General features: G+C 37.2%; 1 protein-coding gene across 1 annotated transcript in view; it reads left to right on the forward strand.

Annotated features, from left to right (window-relative positions):
• Fstl5 (follistatin like 5) overlaps nucleotides 1–27,366 on the forward strand; it is a 507,104-nt gene that overhangs the window by 309,837 nt on the left and 169,901 nt on the right. Inside the window, exon 6 of the mRNA XM_008843456.2 lies at nucleotides 22,333–22,494. Within this exon, the coding sequence (XP_008841678.1) occupies nucleotides 22,333–22,494 (162 nt within the window). The remainder of the gene's footprint in view (nucleotides 1–22,332; nucleotides 22,495–27,366) is intronic.

The raw sequence follows: 27,366 nt of genomic DNA on the forward strand, positions 1-27,366 counted from the left end.
GGTCCTATCACTCTGGTCCTCCCAGACCTCCAGCTCCTTCTTTCTATCTTTCTGCCCCCTCTTCCACTATGCTCCCAGAGCTTTGTGGGAGAAGATGTGATATAGATGTCCCATTTGTGGCTGAGCACTTCACTTATAGCTAATCTCTGCACTTGTACCAGTTGTAGCTTCTGTATTAACCACTTTCCACTGCACCAAACAACTTCTTTGAGAACTGTATAGAGACACAAATTTAGAGGACAGATTGTTAATATGTTAATTTAGAATAATAATGTTAATAATAGGTCCCCCCCATTGAAACCTGTGAGCTCCCCAAACATTTGTTCTTAGTCAAATTTACAGTACCAGGTGTACATTTCCTACTGCAGATTGGGCCTTAAATGTACTCAGAAAACAGTTGGTTGCCTCTTAACATTTGTGCCACTATTGTGTGCATGAACATATCTTACTATTCCAGCCTTTATTGCAGCTCACAGCCTTCACAGTTGGTTAAGACTGATTGATTATCACTCCCCCCAGCACACTGCACAGCACGTTCTAGTTCTATGAAAGCCAGTTAGCAGGAAAGAAATTCTTGGTCAGTACCAACTTGATTTCTTCATGTGTTGTCACCAAAGTGTGTGGTGTCTTCATCAATACTGTCATACCACCAGGTTCTGTTTGGCAACCAAGAGCAGTGACAATATGCTCTATTGATTAGGGAGATCTTTGGGACACCTCTGACCAACAACTAAACCCAGATTTTCCCACACCATATCTGGCTCTGGGACTTTCATTTTGCAACTTATGGCTTCTAGATGAGCATTATCCTCTACATTTCCTCAACTGATGAGCACCACCAACAAAATCTCCCATAGCACAGAAGCTTGAGACTTAATGTGGAAAGACTGAGAGACTTCTTCCTAATACCAGTTGCTAGTCTAGGATGTCTATGACTCACAATTTCATTCCACATTTTGCATGAAGGTGATATTTTTAAAAAGACATCCAGATAGGAAAGGACAAAGGAAAATTTATCTATTTATAGATGGCATGCCATGCATGACATAGAACATAGAAAATATTGATGAATGCTTAACTACATCTCGGGGTAAAATTATTACATCCAATAAATGATCCTAGATTCATGTTTAATGTACACATATACACACTGTGCATGTTCAATGGCCCAACCAATATTTAAATGAAAAACATCTGGCAAACTTATAGTACCTATTTCAAACTATAAACATCAAATTAGTACAGCACTTGCATTAAACAGTCATAGAAGCCAAAGGAATAAAATTAAAAGTCCCAAAATAAACCCTTGCATGCATGGTTTCATGAGTTTTACAAGGATGTTAATATATACTGAAGATGGGATTATTTTTAATCTTCAAATGTGGCTAGGTTATCTGAATACCTACATGCAGAAGTTTTGGGTTGAGCTCTAATCTGACATCACACACAAGAAATTAGCTCAGTGGAATAAAGCACTTAACTGTAAGTCCTAAAGCAATATAGCTTAGAAGCAAACAGAGGGGAAAACTTTCATGGCAGTGGATATACGTGTATTTTCTTTAATATGACACAACAGATAGAGGCAATTGAAGGTAGAAAAATGAGACTGAATGAACATGTAAAAGGTTTTTGAATTTGAAGATACCATCACCACAGAGAAAAGAACCCATACAACAATCTGCATACCACATACAGTCATCCCTCCTTACCTGTGGTATATATCCAGAGATAAAAACAACTGTGGATGAGTTTAAAGTAATACCATGTTGGATTTTTTTTGGTATTACTCACTAAAAAGCATGTTACAACAATTTTTTACTTAATGCTTGCATTATATATCAATGTAAATGCATGTATACAAAAGATTATGTATAGTTTATTGTAAATACTATGCAGTTTTATATGAAAAACTGTGCAATGTTGGGTTTTGGTATCCACAGGATGTCTTGGAATTAATCCCCCGTGGATACTGAGATGACTATGCTAATAAGGGCTTAATATTCACAATATACAGAATTCAACTGTAAAGCTTACATCTCAACCACCAAAATCTAACGACTCAATTACAAAATAAGGGGAAAATGTATACAGACATTCCTCCAAACAAGATAAATAGAAAGCACTTGAAAACATGCTCAGTGGTACTAATTATTAGCAAACGCTGATCAAAACTACAACAAAACATTACCTCACATTCACTAAAGTGGATACTATTTTTTAAATATTTTGTTTATTACTTTTATTTTATGTGTATGCGTGTATTGCCTGGATGTAGGTAGGTGCACCCATGTCATGCAATGCCCACTGAGGACAGAAGACGCTGTTGGATCCCCTGGAACTGGAGTTACGGACAGTTGTTAGCTGCCATGTGGGTGCTGGAATTCGAACCCAGGCCTTCTGCAAGAACAGTTAATGCTCTTAACTGCTGAGCTATCTCTTCAGCTCAAATGGGTTCTTTTTAAAAAGAAAAAGAAAACCAGGGGTGGTCCTAAAGGATGCAGAGTAAGTGGAATCCTCATTCACTGTTCATTGCAATTTAAAAGACCACCATGGAAAAAAATTGTACAGTGGTTCCCAAATGAATTAGAAGCAAATACCACATGCTCTAGATATTTTATTTCTGGGTATAAATAAAAATAATTCAAACCGGGATCTCAAGAAATACATGCACATATATGTTAATGGCAGTATCAATTAAGGAGAAGGCATGAAAGCAACCTGTGTCTCTCCACAGACAATTCAATAAGAAAAGGTAAATGGCACACATACCGGAATATTCCTCAGTCTTAAAGCCATTCTGGCATAAGCTACACTATACATGAATACTGAAGATAGTATTCAAAATGAAATATCTCCATCACCAAATGACAAACAATATGACTCCATGAGATACTTAAAATAGATTTGTAGTCAGCGGGTCTCCACCTCACGTTCTGCAGCCGCTGGTAGCCACTTACCTCTGTCTCTGTGGGCTCAGCTACGTTCTCTGTTCCCACTAGTCTTCAGTTCTTCATGGATCTTCCTTGTGGACTCTGACTTCTGAAAACTTCAGGCAAAATTCCTGTAACAATATTTAAAATATATCTATACTTACATAAATACGTGTATACTACATCCTATATTTAATTATATACAGATGCTTCTCAGATCACAGTCAGGGTTATAACCTAATAAATCTATTATAAATTGAAAATATCATGTTGAAAATGTATTCAATGCACTTAACTGCCAAGCATTGTTTTGCAGCCTCGCACACATGGAATACAGGTTGTTTAGACTCCTGCTGACTGGGAGCCACAATGCCAATCGTTATCAGGAGAATATTCTACTATATGTTACTTGCCCAGGAAAGAAAATCAAAAAAACTAAAACAAAAACAAAAAAACCTCAACACACTTTTACTAACTGTTGATTGATGTCCACCATGGTAAAATTGAAAAATGTAATGGAGATTTAAATTGATCTGATCTGTGTGTGTGTGTGTGTGTGTGTGTGTGTGTGTATGGGTGTGGGTGATTCTTAGTGTATGTATTTGAGTTTGTGTTTGTGCATGTGAATGTGTTTGAGTGTGAGGTGGTGTGTACTGTACCTCTGTTGGCTCACATGAGGACCTGTTAGCCTTGGTTAATTCAGGGAAAGCGAAGGAGAAAATGGAAGAAAGATGTGAGGAGAATTTTCACAGTATGCCTTTACAATTTTTAATTTTCAACCTTGTAAACAAGTTGAAAATTCAAAGGCAATGTGGAAGTTTGTAAATTAACACATGAATAAAAACACGGAGGAAGAAACAGGAAGATGAGGAAAGAGATACTGACAAATGACCACCAGCTGGAGGAAGGTAAAGGAAGAAAGGATTGGAAGCGAGGGAGAGAGCTGAAGAGATGGACGCGGAGAGAAGGGAGAGGAAGACAGAGTATAATAGGAGAAATGGCGTTTGAATAGGAGGGGGGCAGGAAGTCAGTCGGCAACTTGAAAGCAAGGCTTATGATGGGATTGAAATCATCAATCTAGAGAGACCAGTTCTGACCAGAAAACTAACGACATTTTATACAGTTCAGGTCCTGTTTGGGAAAAAATAAAGAATATAATAAAGGGTTTGAAGTTATTATTTACACCAGAATTTTAATTTAAAAATGATTTTGGCTTCAGTGTGGAGAACAGATTTGCACATGACTACATAGAATGAAAGGGCTATCAGCAGAGCTTACATTAACAAAGGCTAGAATTAGTGAGGGAAAACAGCACACAAAATAGGAGGACATACAGAGAGTGAATTAAACATAGACATGATGTTGAAGATCTGGTCTATGCCATTGACCTTGGAGTCTTTCCTTCTCCTCTGCTTATAATTGAAACGTTTTTTCTTTTCATGCTGTTAGATAGTAGCTTCCAGACATGACAGGGAAGTTGTATCCATGAAATCTCAATAGATTGTCACATAATGAGAATGCCAGTTGACATGCCAATGTGGGTGGGAGAATTTTCACAATGTCCTCCAACCTCTAGAAGAAGAGTTATAGGCAGTCAATAGCAGATAAGGGAAGAAGAATCAGCTTTCTCTAGGGATGAATTCCCTTTCCAATCACAAGTGGTCAGTCCTAAACACATGCACATATGAACAACACTAAATTGACTCCAGACCCTGGAGGTCATATATATATATACCCATACATATGTATAAAATTGGGGCATGGAGAGAAGCACAAAGGAGGAGGAGTTGGCTTGGGGTGAAAGAGTTGGAAATGACGTGAATACAGTACTCATGTATGAAATTCTCAAAAAGATAAAAAACTTAAATTTAAAACTATAAATTCCTCTTGGGATGAGTTATCTCACACAGAATGCTGCTATGGTTTCTTCAGAGCCATGCTTGCACTTCCTACTTCTACGTAACCTTTGGCAACGTCTGGACTGGGCACCCTTCTGGTAGTGGGTTATTTCAAGAATATGATGTGAACAGAGTGCATGTATGCTTCTGTTTGGGAATGACTCTTTAAATATTCAGCACAGTTGTCAGGCGTTTCATTCACAAGATTGCACATGACCATAGCTCATGCCGTTTGTTGCTGAACAGCATTCCCTGGCATGTATGCACCATTTATCTAATCACTCACCTTTGAGAGTCAATTCGGTTGGTTACAGTTGCACCTTATTATTGATAAAGATGAACAATGTCATGTACAGATTTTTTATATACATGAAGTTCATTTTTCTGAGATAAACACCCAGGAATTTGACTGATAAATGGCATGGTAGGTTTTTATTTTTCTTTCTGTTTTGTTTTCAAATTTTATTTATTTTTATTTTATGTGTATGAGTGTATTGCCTACATGTATGTGAGTGCATCCGTCTCGTGCAATACTGCAGAGGTCAGAAGAGGGCTTTGGATTCCCCCTGGAACTGGGTGCTGGGAATCGAACCTGGGTCCTCTGCAAGAGCAGTCAGTGATCTTACCTGCTGAGCCATCTCTCCAACCCCATTTTATTTTCTTAAGAAACGGGTAGATAACTCAAACGTCCTGCTCAACCATGGCTGGCTTCACTTGAATGCATGGAGGAAATGGTTCCTCTGAGGTGACCCTTCTCTTTGTAGACTGGACACTAGTTCAAGTCTATCTGATGGGGTCTCCATGGCCTCCCTGAGCAAGAGGACAGGTGACTCACCACAGTTACAGGACATTTTGAGACATGCTCCACAATTCCCTGGATATTAGTCGACCTTGGAGGGCAAGGAGCAAAAACTATTCTTTAAATCCCCCAGAAGAGACTAGCATTGGCCTCAAAGTATGGCTGTTAAACATCTAAGAAGGTTAGTTCCACTAGTCTGGTATTTTAATTACCATGTGCCATGTAGATAAAGCTTGGGCAAAAACCAAACATTCTTAGATAAACCTTGACTAGATGTGTATTTTGTTCCTTGAATTAGTTGTATGTATAATTTATCAGTAGGTTGTTGGACTAATATGGTTCCCTCTGGTTTTTTTAAAAACTAGCTAGGCATTCTTGATCTCTCCCACTGTCTAACCCTTCCACCATGGTTTCCTCATTTAAAGTGTCCCCCATTTTTCCCATTTCTCCCTTAACAATACCCTTCTCCAATGGTCCCAACTCTCTTGAGCTCCTTCTTTCCCTTTATCTCTAAGGTTTCTTGCATAACCCTCTCTCACCATCCCATTTAAATAACCTCATTTTTATCCACCTCTCTCTTAGTAACACCTGCTTCTTACTGTTCTTCTCTCTCAGGTTCTTTCTTCTCCTTTACCTCTCTGGTTCCTTTTCATTATTCTGGTTCCTATAGTTATGTCTGGATACATACACAGTTATAAGGATCCACATATGAGGGAGAACATACGTCATTTGTTTTTCTGAATCTGTGTTACTTCAGTTAGTATAACAGTTTCTAGTTCCATCCATTTACCTGCAAATTCCATGACTTCATCTTTCTTTACTGCCCAATAGAACTCCATCGTATAAATGTATCACATTTTCAATATCCACTTGTCAGTTGAGGGACATTTAGGTTGCTTTCATCTCTTAGCTATTGTGAAAAGAGCAACAACAAACATGTATGTATCTTCACATAGATGGAACTGGCAAAAGAAAGGAGCCAGGGGCTCCTTCCAAGCCCATGTGACCCCTGGGGAACAGATCCTCAAATGACCTTAAGAGTAAAAATAAATTGGTTTATTTGGGCCAACTGTATGGTCTTAAACACCCAAAAGGAAACTATAACCAAAGATTAAACTCATCAGTATATTTCTTTAAGAGTCCATATGTATAGCTAAAGGCTACATAAAAAGGAACAATGACAGACAGGAGATACCTTCTTTTGAGTTGTTGGCCAGGGTGGCCAAGAGACTCCCAGACAGTAACCCAGCATAGAACTGGAAAAATGAACAGCAGATCCCAATCTTATCTAAAGGAATGTTGGCAACTGATTTCTGCTAGATGAGGAAGAGCTGATCTTCCTAAAACAAGGGACTCTAGATAGGCCAACTAGACTCAGTTGATGGACTTGCACTTGGGAACGGCTGGGGGCACTGACGACACAGTGGACAATAACAGCGATGACAGAGTATATGGGCTCCAGTGGGGGGCGGGGAGGCTATGGGAGAGTGCCATTTGGGATGAGGGTATAAAGATGAATAAGATTGTTTGGGTTGTTCTGGATGAAATTTAAAGCAAAAAAATCAATTAAAAAAAAAGAAACTGGTAAGAATGTCTTATTTTGTTTCCCCACTAGCAATGTGTGGCTGATTACATGGTGACATCCCTGACAGCATTTGACACTGTGGATGTTTTCATTTTAGAAATCCCAGTATATGTGTAGCAATATCTTAGTGACATCATTTTTTGTATTTAATGACTAATAAAACTAGATATTTTTCATCTAATTGGTTACCATCTGTGTATTGTCCTTACCAAAGTGCCCTTCATGTTGTGTCAGGTTTCTAACTGATTTACTTATTTTTTCTTTGGTTGCTGTTTTGTTTGTTTTAGCTGTAGAATTTTAATGTACTTTACATAATCTAGGTTTAGGATTTCCTTGGATATGTAGTTTATATTTACTCCCACTCTTCAGCTTCTCATTTAGTTAATTCCACCTGATCTCTTCCATAGCACATTTTGTGTCTTTCTCTGAACTCTAATTTAGCAGTTTTTCCTTTTATGGATAATACTTTTGTTGGCAGCCTAAGAATTACTTGCTGAGTCCTAGGAACTCAACAAAATTTTTACTTTCACATTTAGATTTGTAATTCATTTACATTTTTTTTCACAATGTCTGAAACTGAAGTGCCTAATTTTTTGTAGAAAGATTTCATTAACACTAACAAAAGACAACTAGAGATCTGCTTGTATCCTCATTAAGTAGAGGACAGTGAAACTCATTGTACAAGTCTTTGTACTTTAAAATTGAGTCACTTCTCCTTAGAATCACCTTACCTCGGACTTGAACAGCTGAAACACTTCTGAGTTTCCATGCATTGGTAGTCCAGGGAAATAAAAGAATCCCCAACCCATGCCGTGTCAGATTTTAGGTCATCTTGTCCCTTGTTCTAGGATTTAGAAGTAGGTGTCAGGAGCAGAAAGAGACAAGGAAAGAAAGAAACCCAATGTTTTGGGTGAGGATTGGCTCATACACCATTATTTAATTTTTCCATGTACAATTACCATTCTGTGTCCATCATTCCCAGCCTGCAGAATCACAGACTGTGTATTGAAAACATAAAAAAGCGTCTGTGAAAAAATACAGACATTTCTCTTGCTATTATTCCCCTATACTTCATCAAGTACATTTTGAGCAGTTATAGTGTATGAGGTAGTTATTATAAGTAATCTAGAGATTACTTGAAGTATATCAGATGATGTGCATTCATGCACATTATACATGTTTTCTACCAGGGAACTAGATGAAACGGATTTTGGAAGGGGTAGGGTTTCTGGAACCAATTCCTCATATACTGAGGAATGAGAGTATCACACATACATCATCTATCAAAAGCAAAACCAGAATATTAAAAAAAATTGTTTTCAGGAAGTTCCAAATTAAAGGACTTAGAAAACAAAAATACTCTGAAAAAACACTTTATTTATTATTTTTATTTTATGTGTACGAGTGTTATGCCTGCATGTAGGTAAGTGCACCTATGTAATACAATGCTCACATAGCACAGAAGAGGCTGTTTGATCCCCTGGAACTGGAGTTACAGACAGTTGTTAGCTGCCATGTGGCTGCTGGGAATTGAACCCGGGTCTTCTGCAAGCACAGGCAGTGTTCTTAACTGCTGAGCCATCTCTCCAGCCCCAGAAAGCAAAAATACTCTTAAGTGATTCTTCTTATTGAAATAATCACACACTCTTTTAAATATTTTTCATGAACTTAAATCAAAATTCTTTAGAGTTTGTCTTCTTTCCATTTCCCTTTGTTTCTTTTTGCCTCCATCCTTCCTTCTTTCCCACTTCTCCTAAGTTTCATTGTCTCTATTTCCCTCATATTTCTACTGAAATAATATATCTGAGAAAGGTAATAAAATTTGATAAAATGTCCACTGGTTGGGTGTATTGTTTTCTGAGATGTTAAAATCTGTATTAAGGTCATGATAAACACAACTGTACTATAACTCCAAAAAGGGGATATATGCCCAGAAGAAGGTGTAATCTGTGTTTTAGAAAAAACACTTTATATATGAATCATTGCATGACTTTTCATAGGGAGACATGAGCAAATGTCTGTTGACCCCGATATGGTCTAACAGCAGACTGAAACAGTTATGCTGAAGTCTACTGTAGTGATCCAGTGGATTTATTGTGGTTATGGTTATGTGTATAGCAGCAGAGATAAGTGATTGCTTAGAAGAGAATTGGTTCCTCAAACAGCTCTTTCACCCACACGTCTAGCCATCGGAGCGCTGCGTTCCTCCACCTCCCTACATAAATTGAGGCTCAGCAGGGTGAAATGTCTCCAATCCACTCTCTGTAATGTTGGGTAGGGGCCTTGTGAATCTTGTCTTTCACTTATTTTCTGAGGTTTATAAGTAGTACTTAACTTTGAGAGCCTTGTGAGCCTCTCTCCTCCTGCTAAGACAGAAAGTTTTAATTTAGAGGAAAAGAAGGTTTTAATTTGGAGGAATTAGCTAGGCTATGTAAATATACACATGTAACCACAGTATATAAAATATACACATAATTTCTGATAACTATATGTTATGATTATGAAATGTTACCTCTAACTGTGATGGAGAATTATGGAGGACATTTTATTCTCTTTAGTATGTAAAAATGAATTAATGACACTAAAACATATTGTTTCCTCACAAAGCACATAAAGTTATTTTTAAAACTCTAATGATATTTGGATTTATTAAAATGCAAATTTGTTTGAAAAGAGAGAGCCTAATCTGCAGCTGAAAGAATCCCCTGCTAAAAACATTGCCCTAGGTGCACAAAGGAGACTACAGCTGTGATAAAAAGGGACAGGCTTCATCTCATGCTGGCAGCAAAACTTAGCAGTGTCTTCTACATGGTACTTTTTTTTAAGACATGAAAAATGCAGGGGGAGAGAAAGAGTAAAGGAGGCTGTTATGGATGTTTATGTCAAGGCTTCGAAGAGTCCTGAGGTCAAAATTGTGTGGCAGTGTCAGACTTTCAGAGTCACTGCAAGGCCTCCTTGTGAAGCTTCAAGGTGAAGTCTAAGCTGCAGCAGAGAATCCAGCATGCTGGACATATCAAGACTAAGGGTTATACGTCTTCAGAGGAAAGCTGTATGCATAGAGTGGAGCTGGCAGAGGGGTTATGTATCACATGCAGCAGAGCAGAAGAGATGAAGCTTTCTAAGCCCTTTGGAACGAAAATGTTTACCCAGTGTCATCATATGTTAGAAGTTTGTGACTTGTTTCTTGATGTTATAGAGGCTCTATGGTTAAGAGATTACTTGAATCTCAGAAGAGACTTAGACTTTCAGACACTGGCTACTCTTGCAGAGAACCAAGATTCAATTCCCAGCACCCACATGGCAGCTAACAACCATCCATAACTCCAGTTCTAGGGAATCTGACACCTCTTCTGACCTCCATGGGCATTGTATGACATGGGTCCACTTACATACATGCAGGTGATACACTCATACACATAAAAAATAAAAATACTAAATAAATACTAGAAAAAAAGAATATAGGCTTTTAAAGTTAGGTTGGATGCATTTTGCATTATAAGATGTCAATGAGTCTATGGTGACAAGGGATGGAAAGTTAGGTCATTAACATGATGGGTCAAGATGACTAGTTAAGGATTTGTGTGAATAATATTGATGACAACCTAACAGAATCTAGACTCACCATAGGTGACAACTGTTTGGGTATGTCTCTGAGGGAGTTTCTAAATTGGGTCAACTTAGGTGGGAAGGGTCAGCCTCAGTGTGGGTGGCAACAGTCCGTTTTCCATGGTCTGAAACCATGTAAAGGTGGTGGGGAAAGAGAGTGGTACCAGCGTTCCCCTTACTCTGCTTCCTGACTGCACACACAGTATGAGCAGCTGCCTCATACTCTTCCACCATGACGTCCCTATCAAAATGGACTACCATCAAACTTTGAGCCAAAATAACTCCTTTCTTTCTTACGTTGCTTTTGACAGGAATTTTTTTTTTTTTGTCACAGCAATAAGAAAACCCACAAATAGTTTGAATGGTTTAAGGAAAAGCTCAAGACAATAAAACAAATAGGAATTAGCAGAACTGGATTTTAAAATAAGGAAAAATATTATCTAAAATGAAAATCGTTAACCAGAAAAATTTCATGTGGTTTTGTGAAAAAAATGAAGCCTCATATATTAGCAGAGGGTAAAATAATTGGTACAGAATTCTAGAATAGTGTTGTACTATGATTAGTCCAATTCAATACTAAATGCTTATTCCAATATAGTGATTTCCCTTTCATTGAGGTGATGTTAAAAGAAAAACAAAAACAAAAACAAAAACCAGAGGGCTGCAAGATGGCACAGTGGGGAAAAGTGCTTACTGTGGGAGGCTGACCACCTGATTTTGACCGCTAAAACCCAAGGCAGAAGGAAAGACTCATCCTGAAAGTCAACAAACAATAATAATAATGAAAAATTTAAGAATTGAAAATAATATGAACACCAATATGTAAATACAATGGTTATTATATAAAATATTTTGAAAAATACTAAATGAAATTTGAAGTTTCCATCTCTGGTGACTTCAGCCTGTTACTTTGACCCTGAGCCAGCACAGTATGTCATAGTATGTTCATGGTGAACAGGAAGCAGAGACATTGAGCAGGGTCCTGATGCCCTTTTTGAAAGCATGTCTGCCATAACCCAATCTGTCTACTCTGCCCCACTTCCTACAGACTGTACTAACCCCCAGAATGACACCAAATGCCGAAAAAACCATTAGCATATGCACCTTGAGGTACAGATGAGTGTTTGTGAAGAAGGATTTTACAATTTACAAATGAGGAAATTGAAATCTAGAAATTGTACATTTTAGTTTTCAGAGTATTTCAGTAAGTGTGAGAAAGACATTCGTGTTTCCTTTTCTGGGGCATGTTACTGCCTCATAGCTTCTGTACTGTCATGGCCTTGAGGCCAACTGATTTGATATCTCCCAATGAATTATTAAAATCATATATATGTAAATGAAGCTATCAGAACAAAACAAAAGAAAATACCAGGGCATACATCAATACATTTCTCTTTCTCATTAATATTTTCTATTATAGGTTCAGAGAAACAAAATCTTGTATATTATCTAAAAAACCTCTCTCTCTCTCTCTCTCTCTCTCTCTCTCTTGCCTTTCCAGGTAATGTTTTGGAAAATAATCACTTTTGAGAATTTGACTGGAGTTTGAAAGTGTCAATAATTTTAAAGATTAGTAGAACAGATCTAACTTAATTAAACTGAAATAAATTGCTATCAAAGTAACTTAAAAATTAGATTCCTCAAAATAGCATTGGATAGATGAGAAGACCTAATAGAAAACTCACAAAAGATTGTGAGTGTATGTACTGCTCTTAATTTTCTACTTTGCCTTTGACATTTATTGCAGCCCTACACTTTCATGGAAACTGCAATAATGTGATCAGAGATTTCTGTAATATCGACAAGAGGCTGTGTGAATCTCATGAATATAAAAAGACTGCTTTGGGACAAAGTTAAAGAGAAATTGATGGCTTTAATAATGTCAGAGACAAAAGGCATTGGACAAGCTCAGTCGCATTTAAAATATTTATTAAACCCAGTCCGTAATTTTTCACAGGGAAGTTGCTTTTATGACAAAGGAAGTCATAACACAAACAGAGCAATCCAGATGCTGCTGTGAATCAGCACCACTTCAGACATATTTATATTCCTACCCTGAAGCCTTCTTAGAATCTTTCCTAACAGTTACAGCTGTTTGAATAATTTGTGGGAGAGCTGCAATAGTTTTCTTCAAAGAATGCAAGATAATAACTTCAAAAAATGAAGCAGCCAGTGACCTGGCTCTTGACCGTCAGTCAAAATGAAGTCACCACACTGGACCAGGATTCCTGCCTCTGGTTAAAATCATGCTTCTATAGTATCCAGGCTCTACTGTTTCCACTCTTTCCAGGAATAGTGCAGCAATTTCTAAGGACAACTCACAGTTTGATATAGAGCTGGAGACAGAAGCATGGTTTGCTGCTATACAGATAGTATTTCTTCATCAGATGCCTTCAATATTAGATTAGAAAGATTACTAGGATAAAATTGTTGTATTGGGTCCTTCCTAATATAGATGACTGTACTGCTTTATCCAAATACAATGAAGTTGTGAGCCTTTCAGAAATACATCCATCTGCCTTGACTATTTTATGCCTGTTTCCTTTATTGAATACATTTTAATTTTCAGTTGATAATATTTATGATGCTTTTCATATAAACATCCAATTTTACAGAAAGACCTAATTAAATACAATTATACTAACTATGCTTTATTTTCTCTGCAGTTTAAGTTCTACTTTCTAAGTAGTAGAATCCTAGCATAACTCATTAAAATGTCTCACAAACTCTTAGAAAAGCTGGTTATCCACATACAGAATCTCATTATTTGTACTTATTATGCATGAACTGTTAGAAAAAATTTTATTATATTTCTCCAATTTTTATATTGTTATATTTACATTAAGTAACCTGGTTTTCTTGAAAATTTGCACATGATATTCATTACTATTATTGAAACATTCTGTATATCCATTTATTTAGTTGACCTTGACACTTTATAGTTTCTCAATATATCTTCATGTCTTCAATATACTGTATATAATACGACTAAAAGTCTAGTTTAGACTTTTAATTTGTATTCTAACTAGTCAAGTTTCAGTAGCATCTTCTAAGGAGACGTATTTTATTATTAGGACCAGATGATCCACATTTGGCTTAGAAATGCACTTTTTTCTTCATTGCCTTCTGGCAGTTGTAGACTCAGCACTCACAGGAACATGCTAATATATAAAAGAGAGGAAATAAAGGGAGGGGCTAATTACTACAAAAAGAGTGCGTTCAGATTTTGTTCAATTTGTGCTTGATGGTAAAACTTAAACAAATCTTACTTTTTAAACTAAAATTGAATATATGAGGACAAGTCATACATCTATAGCATTTTATCCCTTTATATTTTTAAAAATATTTTCATTTATTATTTCTATTTTATATGTACGAGTGTACTACCTGAATGAAAGCTCACCTGTCCTGTGAAATGTCTGCAGAGGTCAGAAAAGAGTGTCAGATCCCCTGAAATTGAAGTTACGGATGGTTGTTAACCACCAAGTGGGTGCTTGGAACCAAACCTGTGTCCTGTACAAGAGCAGCCAGTGCTCTTAACTGCTGAGCCATCTCTCCAGCCCCTATTCCCTTATATTTTAAATAGAAAAGTTCAGTTATGGTTTTTGGAAAATTTTAGCATCATTAAATCCCTATTATCCATCAAGTTGGGCTATATACACAGCATTATATTATTCCTCATTGATTTTATTTGACTTCTGTATGTATGTGTGTGATATGCATATGTGTGCATGTCCTCACCTGTATGGGGTACTAATGTATATGTGCAGGTGTGCATGTAAAACCCTGAGGTTGATGTCAGCTGTCTTCCCCAAATGTTCTCCACTTTACTGGGGCAACGTCAATAAACTGTAACCTGTAATTTGCCAATTCAGATTAGTCTAGCTAGCCAGCTTCCCCTGGGGATCTCTTTTCTCTGATTCCCAAGTGATGGGATTATAGGTGGCCACACACCTGCCTGACTTTTACGTGGTCTCTGAGAATCTGATTATGGTCTTCAAGACTTTTAGAGCAGCCCCTCTATACACTGAACTATCACCTCAGGCCCCTATTTATTAATAGTATACCAGAAAAGTCTTGTAGTTTGAGCTATTGCAGCTGGAGATAGTTCCTGATATGATTTGTGAGATATTAAGTAGAATCAGGAAATATTCAATGCAGCCATAGTGCAGGAGTGGTGCAGATATGTTGCTATCAAACTGGTAGCCCAGTACTCAGGACGCTGAGGAAAGACAGTCATGAGTTTGATGTTAACCAAGGGTATACAGCATGACTGAGTGTTAATCCCCCATGAAAAAAGATAAGAGAATAGAAAAAGGGAAGGTAGGAAGGAAGGAAGGAAGGAAGGAAGGAAGAAAAGGAAGGAAGGAAGGAAGGAAGAAAGGAAGGAAGGAAGGAAGGGAGAAATATTCAGTGTAGTGTTCGAAGCTCATCTTTGGAGAGCACTTTATCCCTACATTGTTGGACGTCTGTTTGAAGACTTTAATAATAGTGCAGGCAAGTGGGCGGCTCAGTCCCAGCTGAAAACAATTTGGTATAGATAAGCTCTTTGCCATGCTCTGCCCATAAAAATGAAAAGACAAGTTCATAAGGTGACTTCCTAACTAAGAGTGCCTGTCACAAAAGGACTTGGAATGTTCTCTGGGGGATTATTAACTTTTTAATTCAGGCTGCTACCAGTCCTCATTTATATTTTATAACACGTGTCTCAGGAAATTAACCTATTTTTAAATGTGTAGCTTGGCACTGAGGTTAAATAGTTGTTATGCCAACCACTTACCACCATTCAGTTCTGTTGCTGGTCATTATTCAATGCCAGTAGAATAGGTGACATTTGTGTTATATAAAGGAATGATTATTTTCTGCAAATATAATCGGTTTGACTACTGAAATTTAATATCACAATAATAGTGTGCAATGATTTTGTTTCAGTCAGTTCATAAGTATATAATAAAATGCATGCAAGTGGAATGCAGGAAGAAACTGAGGCTCTTCGAAAAGCTTTCCCAGTGGAGTGTCTGTGAGTCCACAGCAGCCTGCATTTCGTCTGGGTTTTCTATGGGGAGTGCAGAATACATCTTTCTGAGTTGGTTGATGTGCGTTCTATAACTCTCTAATATTTTCAGGTTGTCTCAGTTTTTGTTGTTCTGAGCAACGTCACAGGGATTCTTCCTTCAGTCAGAAATTCTGTGGCAAGATACATTTTCTTCTATTAAATGTTTCCTGAGGGTTTTTAATCCTTTCTGGCTCTTTATATCTTTTTCAAAAGTCCCATTTCCTCACTTAGTGTTTGCTAGGTGATTAGAGATGGGGTAGGAGTGCTTCAAACATTTTTAAAATGTTTATGTGGATTTGCTAGCTGTACCAGAATATCTTTTTTTTTTAAAAAAAGTTATTTGTTTGAAATTTCAACAAAATAAATTGCTATGACAGCTACTCAGTACTAGGTATGTGAGGTAAGAATAAATATGCTCATGAGGCCAGTCACAGAAGCATCATGGGTGCACATGAGGCCTGGCGCAGAATTACTGTGGGGGCCTACAATGTTGTATCTGGTATGTCAAAGAAAAACATTTAAGTTGTAATTGAGGTTGAAAAGGAATATGGTGTTATCTTCCTGTGTTATGTTTGTTGAACTTTGATTTGGAGAGGGAGGTGGCCTGGAACAAACTTCTGGTGCTTGCAGTGTTGGACGTCTGTGGCTTTCCCAATCCTTCAAATACTAAAGGCAACACCAGCATAGTCCAAGATGTAGGAAGTTTTGAGGACCCCTCTCCTCTCTCTTTTTAATCTTTGTTATAGTTGATTTTGGCCCCATTGAAGATCTCTAGAGCATCACTAAAATAGGGAACTAAGGAGCCAGGAGTGACAGGTATATATATGGTACTGACCTAATCACATATACTGCTTTTGATTTGCATTTCCTTTATCATTTCAGTAGATAGGCTGATATCTTCCTTATATAATAAGATTTGTATATGCAACAGTTCCTTTACTGTCACTAGAAACAAGAGGTGTGAAATTAAATTTGGATCAAATTTAAATATTAAAGAGAATCTTGGACTTGTTATGACTATGAATTGTTGGCATTCCGTTGAACACGTTTGAGTGAACACAAAATTGATATGAGGTATTTACCCTAACCAAAGAGAAGAATGGTGTAATGAATAATGATTTCCTATCTTTTGTTTTTGTTTGTTTGTTTGTTTGTTTGTTTGTCTGCAACAGGATCTCCTTGTAGTCCCAGCTGGCCTGGAACTTGCTATGTAGATCAGACCGACCTGAATCTCACAGATATCTTCGTTCCTCTGCCTCTGCCTCCCAACTGCTGAGATTATGTCTGTGCACCATCATGCCTGGCATCCCTTTGAGCAGGATAACCAAAGGTCCACTGTCATCTTTTTTTGAAACAATGCCAGTTAATCTTAGGCAGCTAAGATACTAACAAACAACACTGCAAGGTCCAATACAGCACAAAATAATTCCATCACTTCTATCAATTGTTTTGTCAAAATAGCAAGGTAAAAAGAGCAGCATGGATTGGAGACATCCCCCCCTTCTAACCTCTGAAGTCCACAGAAATTTTCCCTGAGCCACCCAGTCACCTCCTCTGGAGTACTGCTGCTGTCATAGAGCTGCTATTCATCTCCCACCTCCATGGTCTCAGTGGTCCTGACTTGCATTGATTCGCCTACCTGAGGCCCAAGAGCTATACTCGTAACATGTTGCACTTGCTGATGGAGCTGGTTAGTCAGTTCTGACAGGATCTGGACCAGCACTGTGCCACTTGCCTTTCTTTCAGCTACACCTGGATGCTGAAATGGCTCCCAGTAAACATTGTATCATACTCTGAGGCTTGTGTTAACAGCCTGCTCCTAGGATAAGCTTAATCTTTTCTTCCATGAACTGTTGCTCAGTCTTTAAAGCCTTCCAGAAGCTCACTAGCAGAAGTTTTCTATTAATTTCTTCTTTGGTTACTCCAACACATAACAAGTTTCACATTTTGCCCTTAAGCGACCTTTTTAAAGTCTCTTTTTTCTGCTTTGCCCTTCTTTAATCCGCTCTTGATTGATTTTGTACTTTCAAACCTGATTCATGTGCTAGGCTAAGTCATGCAGAGCTGCTAGAATCTCTCCATCCACATGAAGATGTCATACCACCATTTCTCTTTTTATTTTTGTTATTATTTAAGATACTGGTCACTGTGGTGATTTGAGTAAGAAATGTCTCCCCCAGAGCCTCAAATATTTGAACACTTGGGCCCCAGTGTGGTAAGGCAAGGAATCTTTGGGAGGTGTAGCTTTGCTGGAAGACGTGTGTCACTGGGGGTGGGCTTTGAGAGTCCACAGCCTTGCCCCATTTCTAGTTCACTCTGCTTAGTGTTTGACACTGAGGATGTGATCTTTCAATTTCCTGCTCCAGTTGCCCGGTGCCATACCTCGCTACTATGATGGACTCTTTATCTTTCTGGAACCATAAGTCCAACAAATTTCTTTCTTCCGTAAGTTACTTTTGGTCATGGTGTTCTATCACCATAACAGCAAAATAACTAATATCATCACATCCCATTTTATTTTGTTATAAAATAAAATTCTGTGATTTACAGTACACTCACAATGTTGTGTGACCATCAGCACTATCTTATTCCACAGCTTAACTCCCCAAATAAACCTTATACTCAATAAGAAAGTTTCTCATTTCTTCCTTCTGACAGCCCCTAATCTTTCTGACTCCACAGATTTATACATTCTGACATTTCACACTAATGGGCTGTTTTAGTGTATGACCTTTTCTGTAAGACTGATATCACTTAGCATTTTAATATTCATGTTGTAGCATTTATAAGTACTTCCTTTTCCTTAAAAGATGGTTGTAAAAAAGCCACATGTTGTTTTGAAATTATTGATCTATGACCACGTGCTTTTTGTTACTTTTCACTATTATGAAAGTAGATTTACATTTTTCACTTTATTTCAAATCATATTCTTCAAGTATTCTGTGTAAACCTAGATCTGAAATTGTCTGTTATTGTGATAATTCTATGTTAAACATGTTGCTGGACCACCAAACTTTTTTTTCACAGCAATGTGCAAGAGTTCCAGCTCCTTCATATCCTTTTATTGACACACAGAGTTTTGTTTTTGTTTTGTTCTCAACAAAAAATGGCTTACATTTGCATGACATTTTTGACATCTTTAAACATTTTTTAAATGTATATTATTATTTTAATTTTACTGTATGAGTGTATTGTCTGCATGCATGTAACTACACCCATGTTGTGCAATACCCATGGAGCTCAAAAAAGGGCATCAGATCCCCTGCAACTGGACTTACAGAGGATTATTAGCTACCATGTCAGTGCTAGAAACTGAACCCAGGTCCTCTGTAAGTGCAGCCAGTGCTCTTAATCATTGAGCTGAGCCATCTCTCCAGCCCCTTTGACATCTTTTTTGTGCTTAGTGTTCAATTGTATGTCTTTTTAGAAGACATGTCTATTCATGTCTTTTGCTGACACATTTTTTTTTTCAGAGCTGAGCACCGAACCCAGGGGCCTTGTGCTTGCCAGGCAAGCACTCTACCACTGAGTTAAATCCCCAGCCCCATTTTTAAACACTATTTTTAATTGTGTGTGTGTGTGTGTGTGTGTGTCTGTGATGAAGGGTGTGTGCATGAGGGTACAGGTGTTTGCAGAGGCCAGAGGCATCAAATTTCCATGGTGATGGAGTTATAGGAGATTGTGAGCCACCAGATATGGATGCTGGGAACTTAACTAATGTCCTCAGCAAAAGCAGTACATGTTCTTAAGTGCTGAGCCATCTCTCCAAACCCAATGTCCTATATTTTAATTGATTTCTTTGTCTTTTAATTTCTGAGTTTAATAATTCTTTATGTAGTTGGGATATTAGCTTCTTACCAAATATAATTTACAAATACTTTTCTGTATTTCTCTGAATTTTATTTAATCTTTCCTTTGTATATGGATTTGCATCTGTCTGTATATATATATATATATATATATATATGTGTGTGTGTGTGTGTGTGTGTGTGTGTGTGTGTGCAGATGTGTGTAGTGTGTGTTGAAGCCAGAGGAAACCTTTGAGTGTCATTCTTTAGATTTTTCCCACATTGTTAGTGTTCCCAGACATTCCTCAGTGCAGGTTCATCCACTGAGGTTTAATCAACCTATCTAGAGTCCCTCCCTTTAAGATCATATCTTCCTCACCCAGCAATAATCAGCTTCCAAAAGTTCTTTGACTAACATTGGATTCCATTGCCTATTTTCACAGTTCTGTGCTGGGGTTTTGTCTGCTTAAGTTTGCATGGGTCTTATGCATGCTGATAGCATTGCTCTAGGTTCATCTGAGTAAGGTCCCAGGAGCCTGTAGGACTCTATTTCCATAATAAGGTCGTGCAACTCCTCCCTGTCTCTTATGATCTTTCTGCCCCTCTTCTTCAGTGGTCCCTGAGCCCTGGGTGGGTGCAGTCCTCTCCAAAGACCCAAACTCTGCACAGTCTTATTCTTTACACTTGGGACATTTGTGACCTTTTGTGTTGCTGGCCTTCTGTTGCATGAGGGATTTTCATTGGTGAGAGTTGAGAGATGTTTTAGTCTTCTCTTCAGTCCAATAGAGGGATGCTTTCGGAAACCTTTGTCAAGAAACTCTAATGGCTGACTCTTTTATGAACATTTGAAAATTGCCCTGTTCTGACTTTTTCCTAGTTCCCTGTCTAGAACTTGTAATGCTAATTACTCTTGCCGTTACTTCTTCACATCTCCTATTCATTGTTCAAGGACTTCTTTCTTTTCCCCTTGGAGAAAAGAGTTATGCAACTTGGGAGTCTTTTAGATAGACCCACTGAAGGGGAACTCCAGTTGCCTCACCCTGCGTCCCTGTTCAGCATGGAAGAAGCCAGAGCAGTCAGCGTCCCTATTCCCTAATGGCAATTTGGGTAACCACTTCAGAGGATAGGGTGATAAGGATAGGAGGTAGGAATTGGCTAAGCAGTTAGGGTAAAAAGATCCTAAAGAAATGTAGCCAGTTTCTTGGCTAAAAGTCAACATGTCCTTGGGCCAGTTAGCAACATACTCTGTTCCAAAGGCCAAAAATGTCTAATGTATTTGGGAGAGCTTGTATCTAATCTTTAAAAGGTTTTAAAATATCTCTTCAGAGGGGGAAATGTTAGAGTAGCCAAATTCCCATAAAACTAAATAAATGGAGGCAAGAAGAGGGCATTGGATTCCCTGTAACTGGAGTTACAGAAAGATTTGAGCCACCAGGTCTTCTGTGGGGTCCTTTGTGAGGACCTAGATCATCTGTAAAGACAGCAAGTACTGTTAACCATTGAACCATATCACTAGCCCAGTGTTGATCAAAATTTTTATTTTGGATGAGGTCCAATTTTTAATATTTACATTGGTGATTGAGATGTTGAAGTTCATATCTAAGAAATCTTCATGAAATCTAAAAATAGAATGATTTACTGCTATGTTTTAAATTAAGAGTTACAATGCTTTAGCACGTATATTTAGAGCTTTAATTTACCTCAAGTTAAATTTTATGCATAGTATGAAGTAGGTGTTCAACTCATGCTCCTGCCATGGATTAACATGGATTGACAGTTGTCCTAGAGAGTCTTGAAAAATCTACGTCTTGGCACTGAGTGAAAATTCATCTGACCATAGACACATGCGATCTTTTTCTGTGCTCTCCAGCCTCTCCGTTCACCCTCATGTCAACTGCATGCTGTTCTAATCCTTAATAGAGGCCGCTAGCTTTCCTTTTGTTTTTGGAGATTATACTGACCATTTTGCAGCTTTTTAAACTCCTCATGAAGCTTAGCATAAGAAAGTACATTTAGAACTTTGGTAGAGATTACACTGTATCTGCTATTCAATATGAGAGTTTCATTATTCCACCAATAATTCTTACCATTTTACCAATTAATTACTTTTATTCATGAAAATATCATATCGTAATTTTATCTGAGGTCTTTAAATATTTTCATAAAAGCTTTGTAGTGCTTAGTAAAAAGCCAGTCGTGAATTTAGCAGATTTATTGCTGATATTTTGGTTTTAGAATGTTATTACGTGTGGAATCATATTAAATTCTACATGTGAAATCCTCCCTTTTCTTGCATATATATTTAAATAACTGAAATTGTATTTTAATTCTTATAATGCTTTTTAGTTGCTAGTTTCTTTAGTGTTTAATCAAGTATCCTGTAGTTAGCAAATGGGGCCTATTTCATCAGAATTCTGTGACTTTTTGACTTTCACTATCGTTCTCTGAGGATATTGTAGTTCTTGAAATAAAATATCCCATGCTTATATTGAATTTTTAGTGACATAGTCTCAGAACTATCTTGCTACAAGTAACACTAGGGCATTTTAGGAGAGGATTTCACTAGGAATCTAAGATATTCAGCCTAATGAAAATAAATTACTAATTTTTATTTTCTAAAACCAAATTGCATAGTGATTATTAATCCATTTTTTCTCTCTTTTTCTTTAGTTCCTCCAGTAATCCGTGTGTATCCAGAGAGTCAAGCCAGAGAGCCTGGGGTAACAGCAAGCCTTAGGTGCCACGCAGAGGGTATTCCAGACCCTCAACTTGGCTGGCTGAAGAATGGAATCGACATTACACCAAAGCTTTCCAAGCAGCTCACACTTCAAGGTGCCTTTTCCTCACATTATTTTTCTTAATGAAATATGCAGAGATTTTATACTAAATTTTACGAAACATTTTAAATACATGAGAAATGAGAGACTGAGTCAGAGTGGTAACTATTAGGAATATTGTGACTCCATTTAAGACACATTTGAAAGTCCTTTATAATTTTTAATATTTAAAAAATGTATTATATGTGTGTGAGTTGTACCTGCATGTGTGTCAGTGCACCCTTGTGTTGTAAAATGCTCGTTGAGGCCAGACAATGGCATGACATCCCCCGGAATTCAAGTTACAGATAATGTAGTTGTGAGCCACCACTTGGGTGCTGGGTACCAAACCCAAGTCCTCTTGCAAGAGCAACACGTTTTCTTAAATACTGAGCCATTTTGCCAGCCCCTAATATCTTTAATGTTTCAAATAACAGTCTTATCATAGTGATTAATTATAGTATGTCATTATTTGGTGATAAGTTAAATATTTCATTATATATTTTGAAATTCTTGTATTAGGAATTATAGTATGTCTTCTGAACAGGAAAATTATCTATTCACAGAACTATATTTTTGAAGTTACTTCTTAAATGTTTATCTGACATGGAGCTATGCATGAAAAGTTTTAATAATACCAAAATTTTTAGTGAATATTTTTTGACATATGCTGCAAATGAAAAAATTTTAAAAATAGTTATTAAATATGTTTTATGCTTACATTGTTATAATATTATTGATTTAATTCTACATATAACTTATTTTTCAAGTTTTATTTACTTTTTGAATTTAAAAAAGATATTAATTTTAAAAATTATGTATATGAGTGTTTTGCCTGCATGCATCTAAGTTTACATGTGCATGCAAAGCCTCTGGTGGAAAGAAGTGGATTCTCTGGAACTGGAAATATAATTGATCATTAATGCATGTTGGGAACTGAACCCGGTCCTCTGCAAGAATAGCCAGTGCTCTTCACTGCAGAGCCATCACTCTAGCTCCAAGTTTTATTGTATTTTATAAGCCACTAATTTTGATCAATGCTGCCTATTTTCACATGTGTATGGAGTTAACCATTGAAGCATAGGTAGTCTATCAATGCCCGAACCCAGGAATGGTTACTCTCCCTCAGTAGTCCTCAAATGACATTAGACTCTCAGCTAGACGTAGGGTTTTGGGAGTCCCTCCCCATATCATGCTGGAATTTTTAACTCTTCTGATCTCGTGGAGGTCTTGTTCAGGTAACCACAGCTGCTGTGAGCTCATATGTATAGCAATCATGTCATGTCCAGAGGACATCGTGTCACATCACTCCTTCCAATTGTCCAGCTCTTGCATTCTGTAGTTCTTCCCTTTCTTCTAGTGCGTTCCCTGAGCCTTAGGGGGAGGGGGTTGCCATAGATCTTTGATCTATGATGGAGTACTTACAGTCACTTTTCAATAGTTATGCATATTTGCAATCACCACTACCTTTTACCACTCTGATCAAGATTAAGAACAGCAAAAACCTATAAATATAAACAGAAAGATGGTTGAGCAACATGGCCATTTAGTGACGCAACATCAATGGTTCTTCCCTAGAGGTGGATTCTGAGCATGCTGACAATACCAAGTATAAATTCTCTCCTGTGAAGCAGACCTTAAGTCCAATCAGCAGAGCAGTTAGTTGTCCCTATTAACAGTTTTGCCTCTATAACAACAGAAGACACATCTTGTCTGGCAGATTGGTATGGTAACACTGCTGGTCCAGGGCTGGATAAGACCACTGATGTAGTTAAACTTCCAGCAGCCATCACAACAACTTCCAGCACTAAGAAAGCTAGCTAGGCTAAGGAGTGCTTCGTGGTCAGTTCAAGATCGATTTCTTTATGTCCTGCAACAAAAAGTGTGGTGCTTTAGCGATAGGATCTTACCCTTTAGTTAGCTTGGGTTTCTCTGGAGCCTTCTTGCACAATAACTTGTAGGGAGGTAATGTGTACTTGGCCCTGAGATTTTCATTTAATCCTTTGTTGATGGTACAGTGTGTTCTTTGGGGTAACAAAACAATGGATACTGTTTTCTAATCTAATGTGCTAGTCTATGTCTTTTATTTAGGAATTGAAATCATTAACAATAATTGTTGAAAGATATGTATTAATTCCTGTATTTTGTTAACTTTGTGCTACCTTCTTAGACCACTTCAATCATTTGTGCTGATATTGTATATTTATTCATTATGAACTCTTGGGTGTGTTTATTTTCCTCCAAGACTGAAATACTGCTCCTAGGGTCCTCTGTAGGGAAAGCTCATAAATTAATCTGGTTTTATCATGAAAGACTTATTTTTTCCATCAATATTAGTAGTTTTCTGGGAATAATAGTATAATTTGACAATTGTGATTGTTCACAACTTTGAATACATCTGTCTAGGCCTTTTGGCTTTAAAATTTTCTGTTGAATAATCAAGTATTGTTCTGATGCGGCTACCTATATAATGATGTGATCTTCCTGCAGCTTTCAATATCCTTTGCTTATTCTATATTTTTAGTGTTTTAAATATAACATTTGTGGAGTTTGTTTTCTTGTCCTGTTATTTGGTGTCCTGTGAATTCTTTATATCTAAATGGATATCTCTTTCTTTTTGTTTGGAACTTTTCTTCTATGATTTTACTGAGAATATGCTCTATGTCTTTAGTATAGTATTGCCTTCTTCTGTGCCCTATTATCTGAATGGGAGGTCTTTTCATTGTGTTCCAAAGCCTTGCCATGTTTTGTTCACAGATTTTTATTAATATATTATTGCCTTTTATAGAATGATTACATTCTTCTACTTGGTCTTCTAGCCCTGATTTTCCATGTGATGATTGGTTCTGTTGATGAGACTTTCTACTGAGATTTGTATTTAGTTAATTGAGATTTTTTTTTTCATTTCTAGCCGCATTTCAGTTTGGCTTTTCTTTAGCAAGTTTAAATTTTTTTGAATTATATTTTCTTATTGTGTATTGACTTCCTTATTTGATCCAGCTCTTTGTTTTCATTCTCCTGAATTATATACACATCTTCTATGAGTTCTTTGAACATAATTATAATTGTTCTTTTGAATTCTTTGTCTCAAAGTTTGTCCAAGTAATTTTCTTTGGAGTCCTTTATTTATTGGATTGATAGTTTGAGGGGAGCAATGTTGCCTCTTGAATTTTCTTGTTGTTTTTCCATACTGAGACTTGTACATCTGGAGTTGGTTGAGTGGAAAGATGGGCCATGGGCTGAGGGTCTGGGAATTGCTTACTTATCAGTATAATTCACTAAGGAACTGTGGCATGTGGTCCAAGAACTCAGCATCCAGGGACCCTTTACCTCTTGATGCCAGGAGATAGTGGTTGCAGAAATTTGGTCTGGACACTTAGGGTCTGGGAATGCCTTGCCTGTTGGTGCCAAGGGTTGGGAAATGATGATGGTTTGGGCCAACTGCTCAGGGACCAGGGACCCCTAATCTGTCAGAGATGGGAGCTAAGAGGTGAGGAAATTTAGGCCAGTGATCAAGGTCTGGATAACCCTTACCTGTAGGCACTGGGAGTTACAGAGTCATAGAAACTTAGGTAGATTGTTGGGGTCTGATGACCACTTACCTTGTGTGCCAGGAGCTAACAAGAGAATGGAAGTTTATACCTAATATCAGAGTCCAGGATCCCTTACCTGTTGGGATGCCAGGAGATGGGATATCATGAAGTTTTGGGCCCAGACTTGTGGTCTAAAGACCTTATATCTGTCAGTGTATAGAGCTAGTGAAAAAGCAGAAGTTTGGGCCTATTTTTCATGTTTTAATATTCCAATATATATATGTGATAAATCAATTGTTACATAGATGAAAACAATCACAACAAAATGGAAGATGCAAATCAAAAGAAAATATTTTATAAGAAATAATTTAAACATTGAATAAAACAATTAAATGTGATTTGATTATAATGACATTAAAGATATATATAAATCTGACTTGGATTTTGAGCTATTATAATGACAACCCATATTGCATATCTTTAAATCTCTCCAATTAAAGGATAAAAGTTCATATATTTTTATCTTTAATTATTTCTATAAATGTATATTACTATTCTAGTTTCATTGAGGATACTTTTAATAAGTAATCCTTTTGTACAAAGATTTGAAGCATTTTTACTTATTTACTTTTATGTGTCAATAAACACCTATGCAAGCATTCTTGAACTTTAAAAACTTACTTGAGGGGCTGGAGAGATGGCTCAGCAGTTAAGAACACTGGTTGTTCTTGCAGAAGACCCATGTTCGAATCCCAGCACCCACATGACAGCTAACAACTCTCTGTAACTTAAATAAAACTTATTTGAATTCTAGAAATTACTATATTGATAACCATAGGCCTGGTTTTTAACAGAAGGATCACATTCTTTTTCTTTAAGACCTCTCTTCTAGCTAGGCATGATGGTGCTTACCTTTAATCCCAGTGCTCAGGAGGCAGAGTCTTTGTAGGCTAGTTGATCTTTGGAATTTGCAGCTTCTAATATTGTTCTTTTGCTGTATATATTTGACGTCATCACTATGATGTATCATGGAGAGGCTTTGCTCTGGTCATCAATATTTGAGGTTTTAAATCTGTCTTTTGTCTAGATATCTATTGTTCCTTTGGCTTGGAAATTTTCTTCTGTAATTTCACTGAATTTGCTCTCTGTACACTTAGTGTCTATCTCAACTTCTATCCTGTGGATCTTAGGTTTGGTGTCTTAAATTTCAGAATAATTTCAGCTGCCTCATTTTATTATTTTGGTTATTGAGGATTTATGATATTGAAAAGATGTCATAGCAGTTTATTTTCTGTTGTTTTGCATGGATTTCTTACGTTGAGATGAATATGTCTTCAGTGTATTAACCCATTTTT

The sequence above is a fragment of the Nannospalax galili genome, unplaced genomic scaffold (assembly GCF_000622305.1).
Source record: "Nannospalax galili isolate Female #2095 unplaced genomic scaffold, S.galili_v1.0 scaffold359, whole genome shotgun sequence".
Taxonomy (NCBI): Eukaryota; Metazoa; Chordata; class Mammalia; order Rodentia; family Spalacidae; genus Nannospalax; species Nannospalax galili.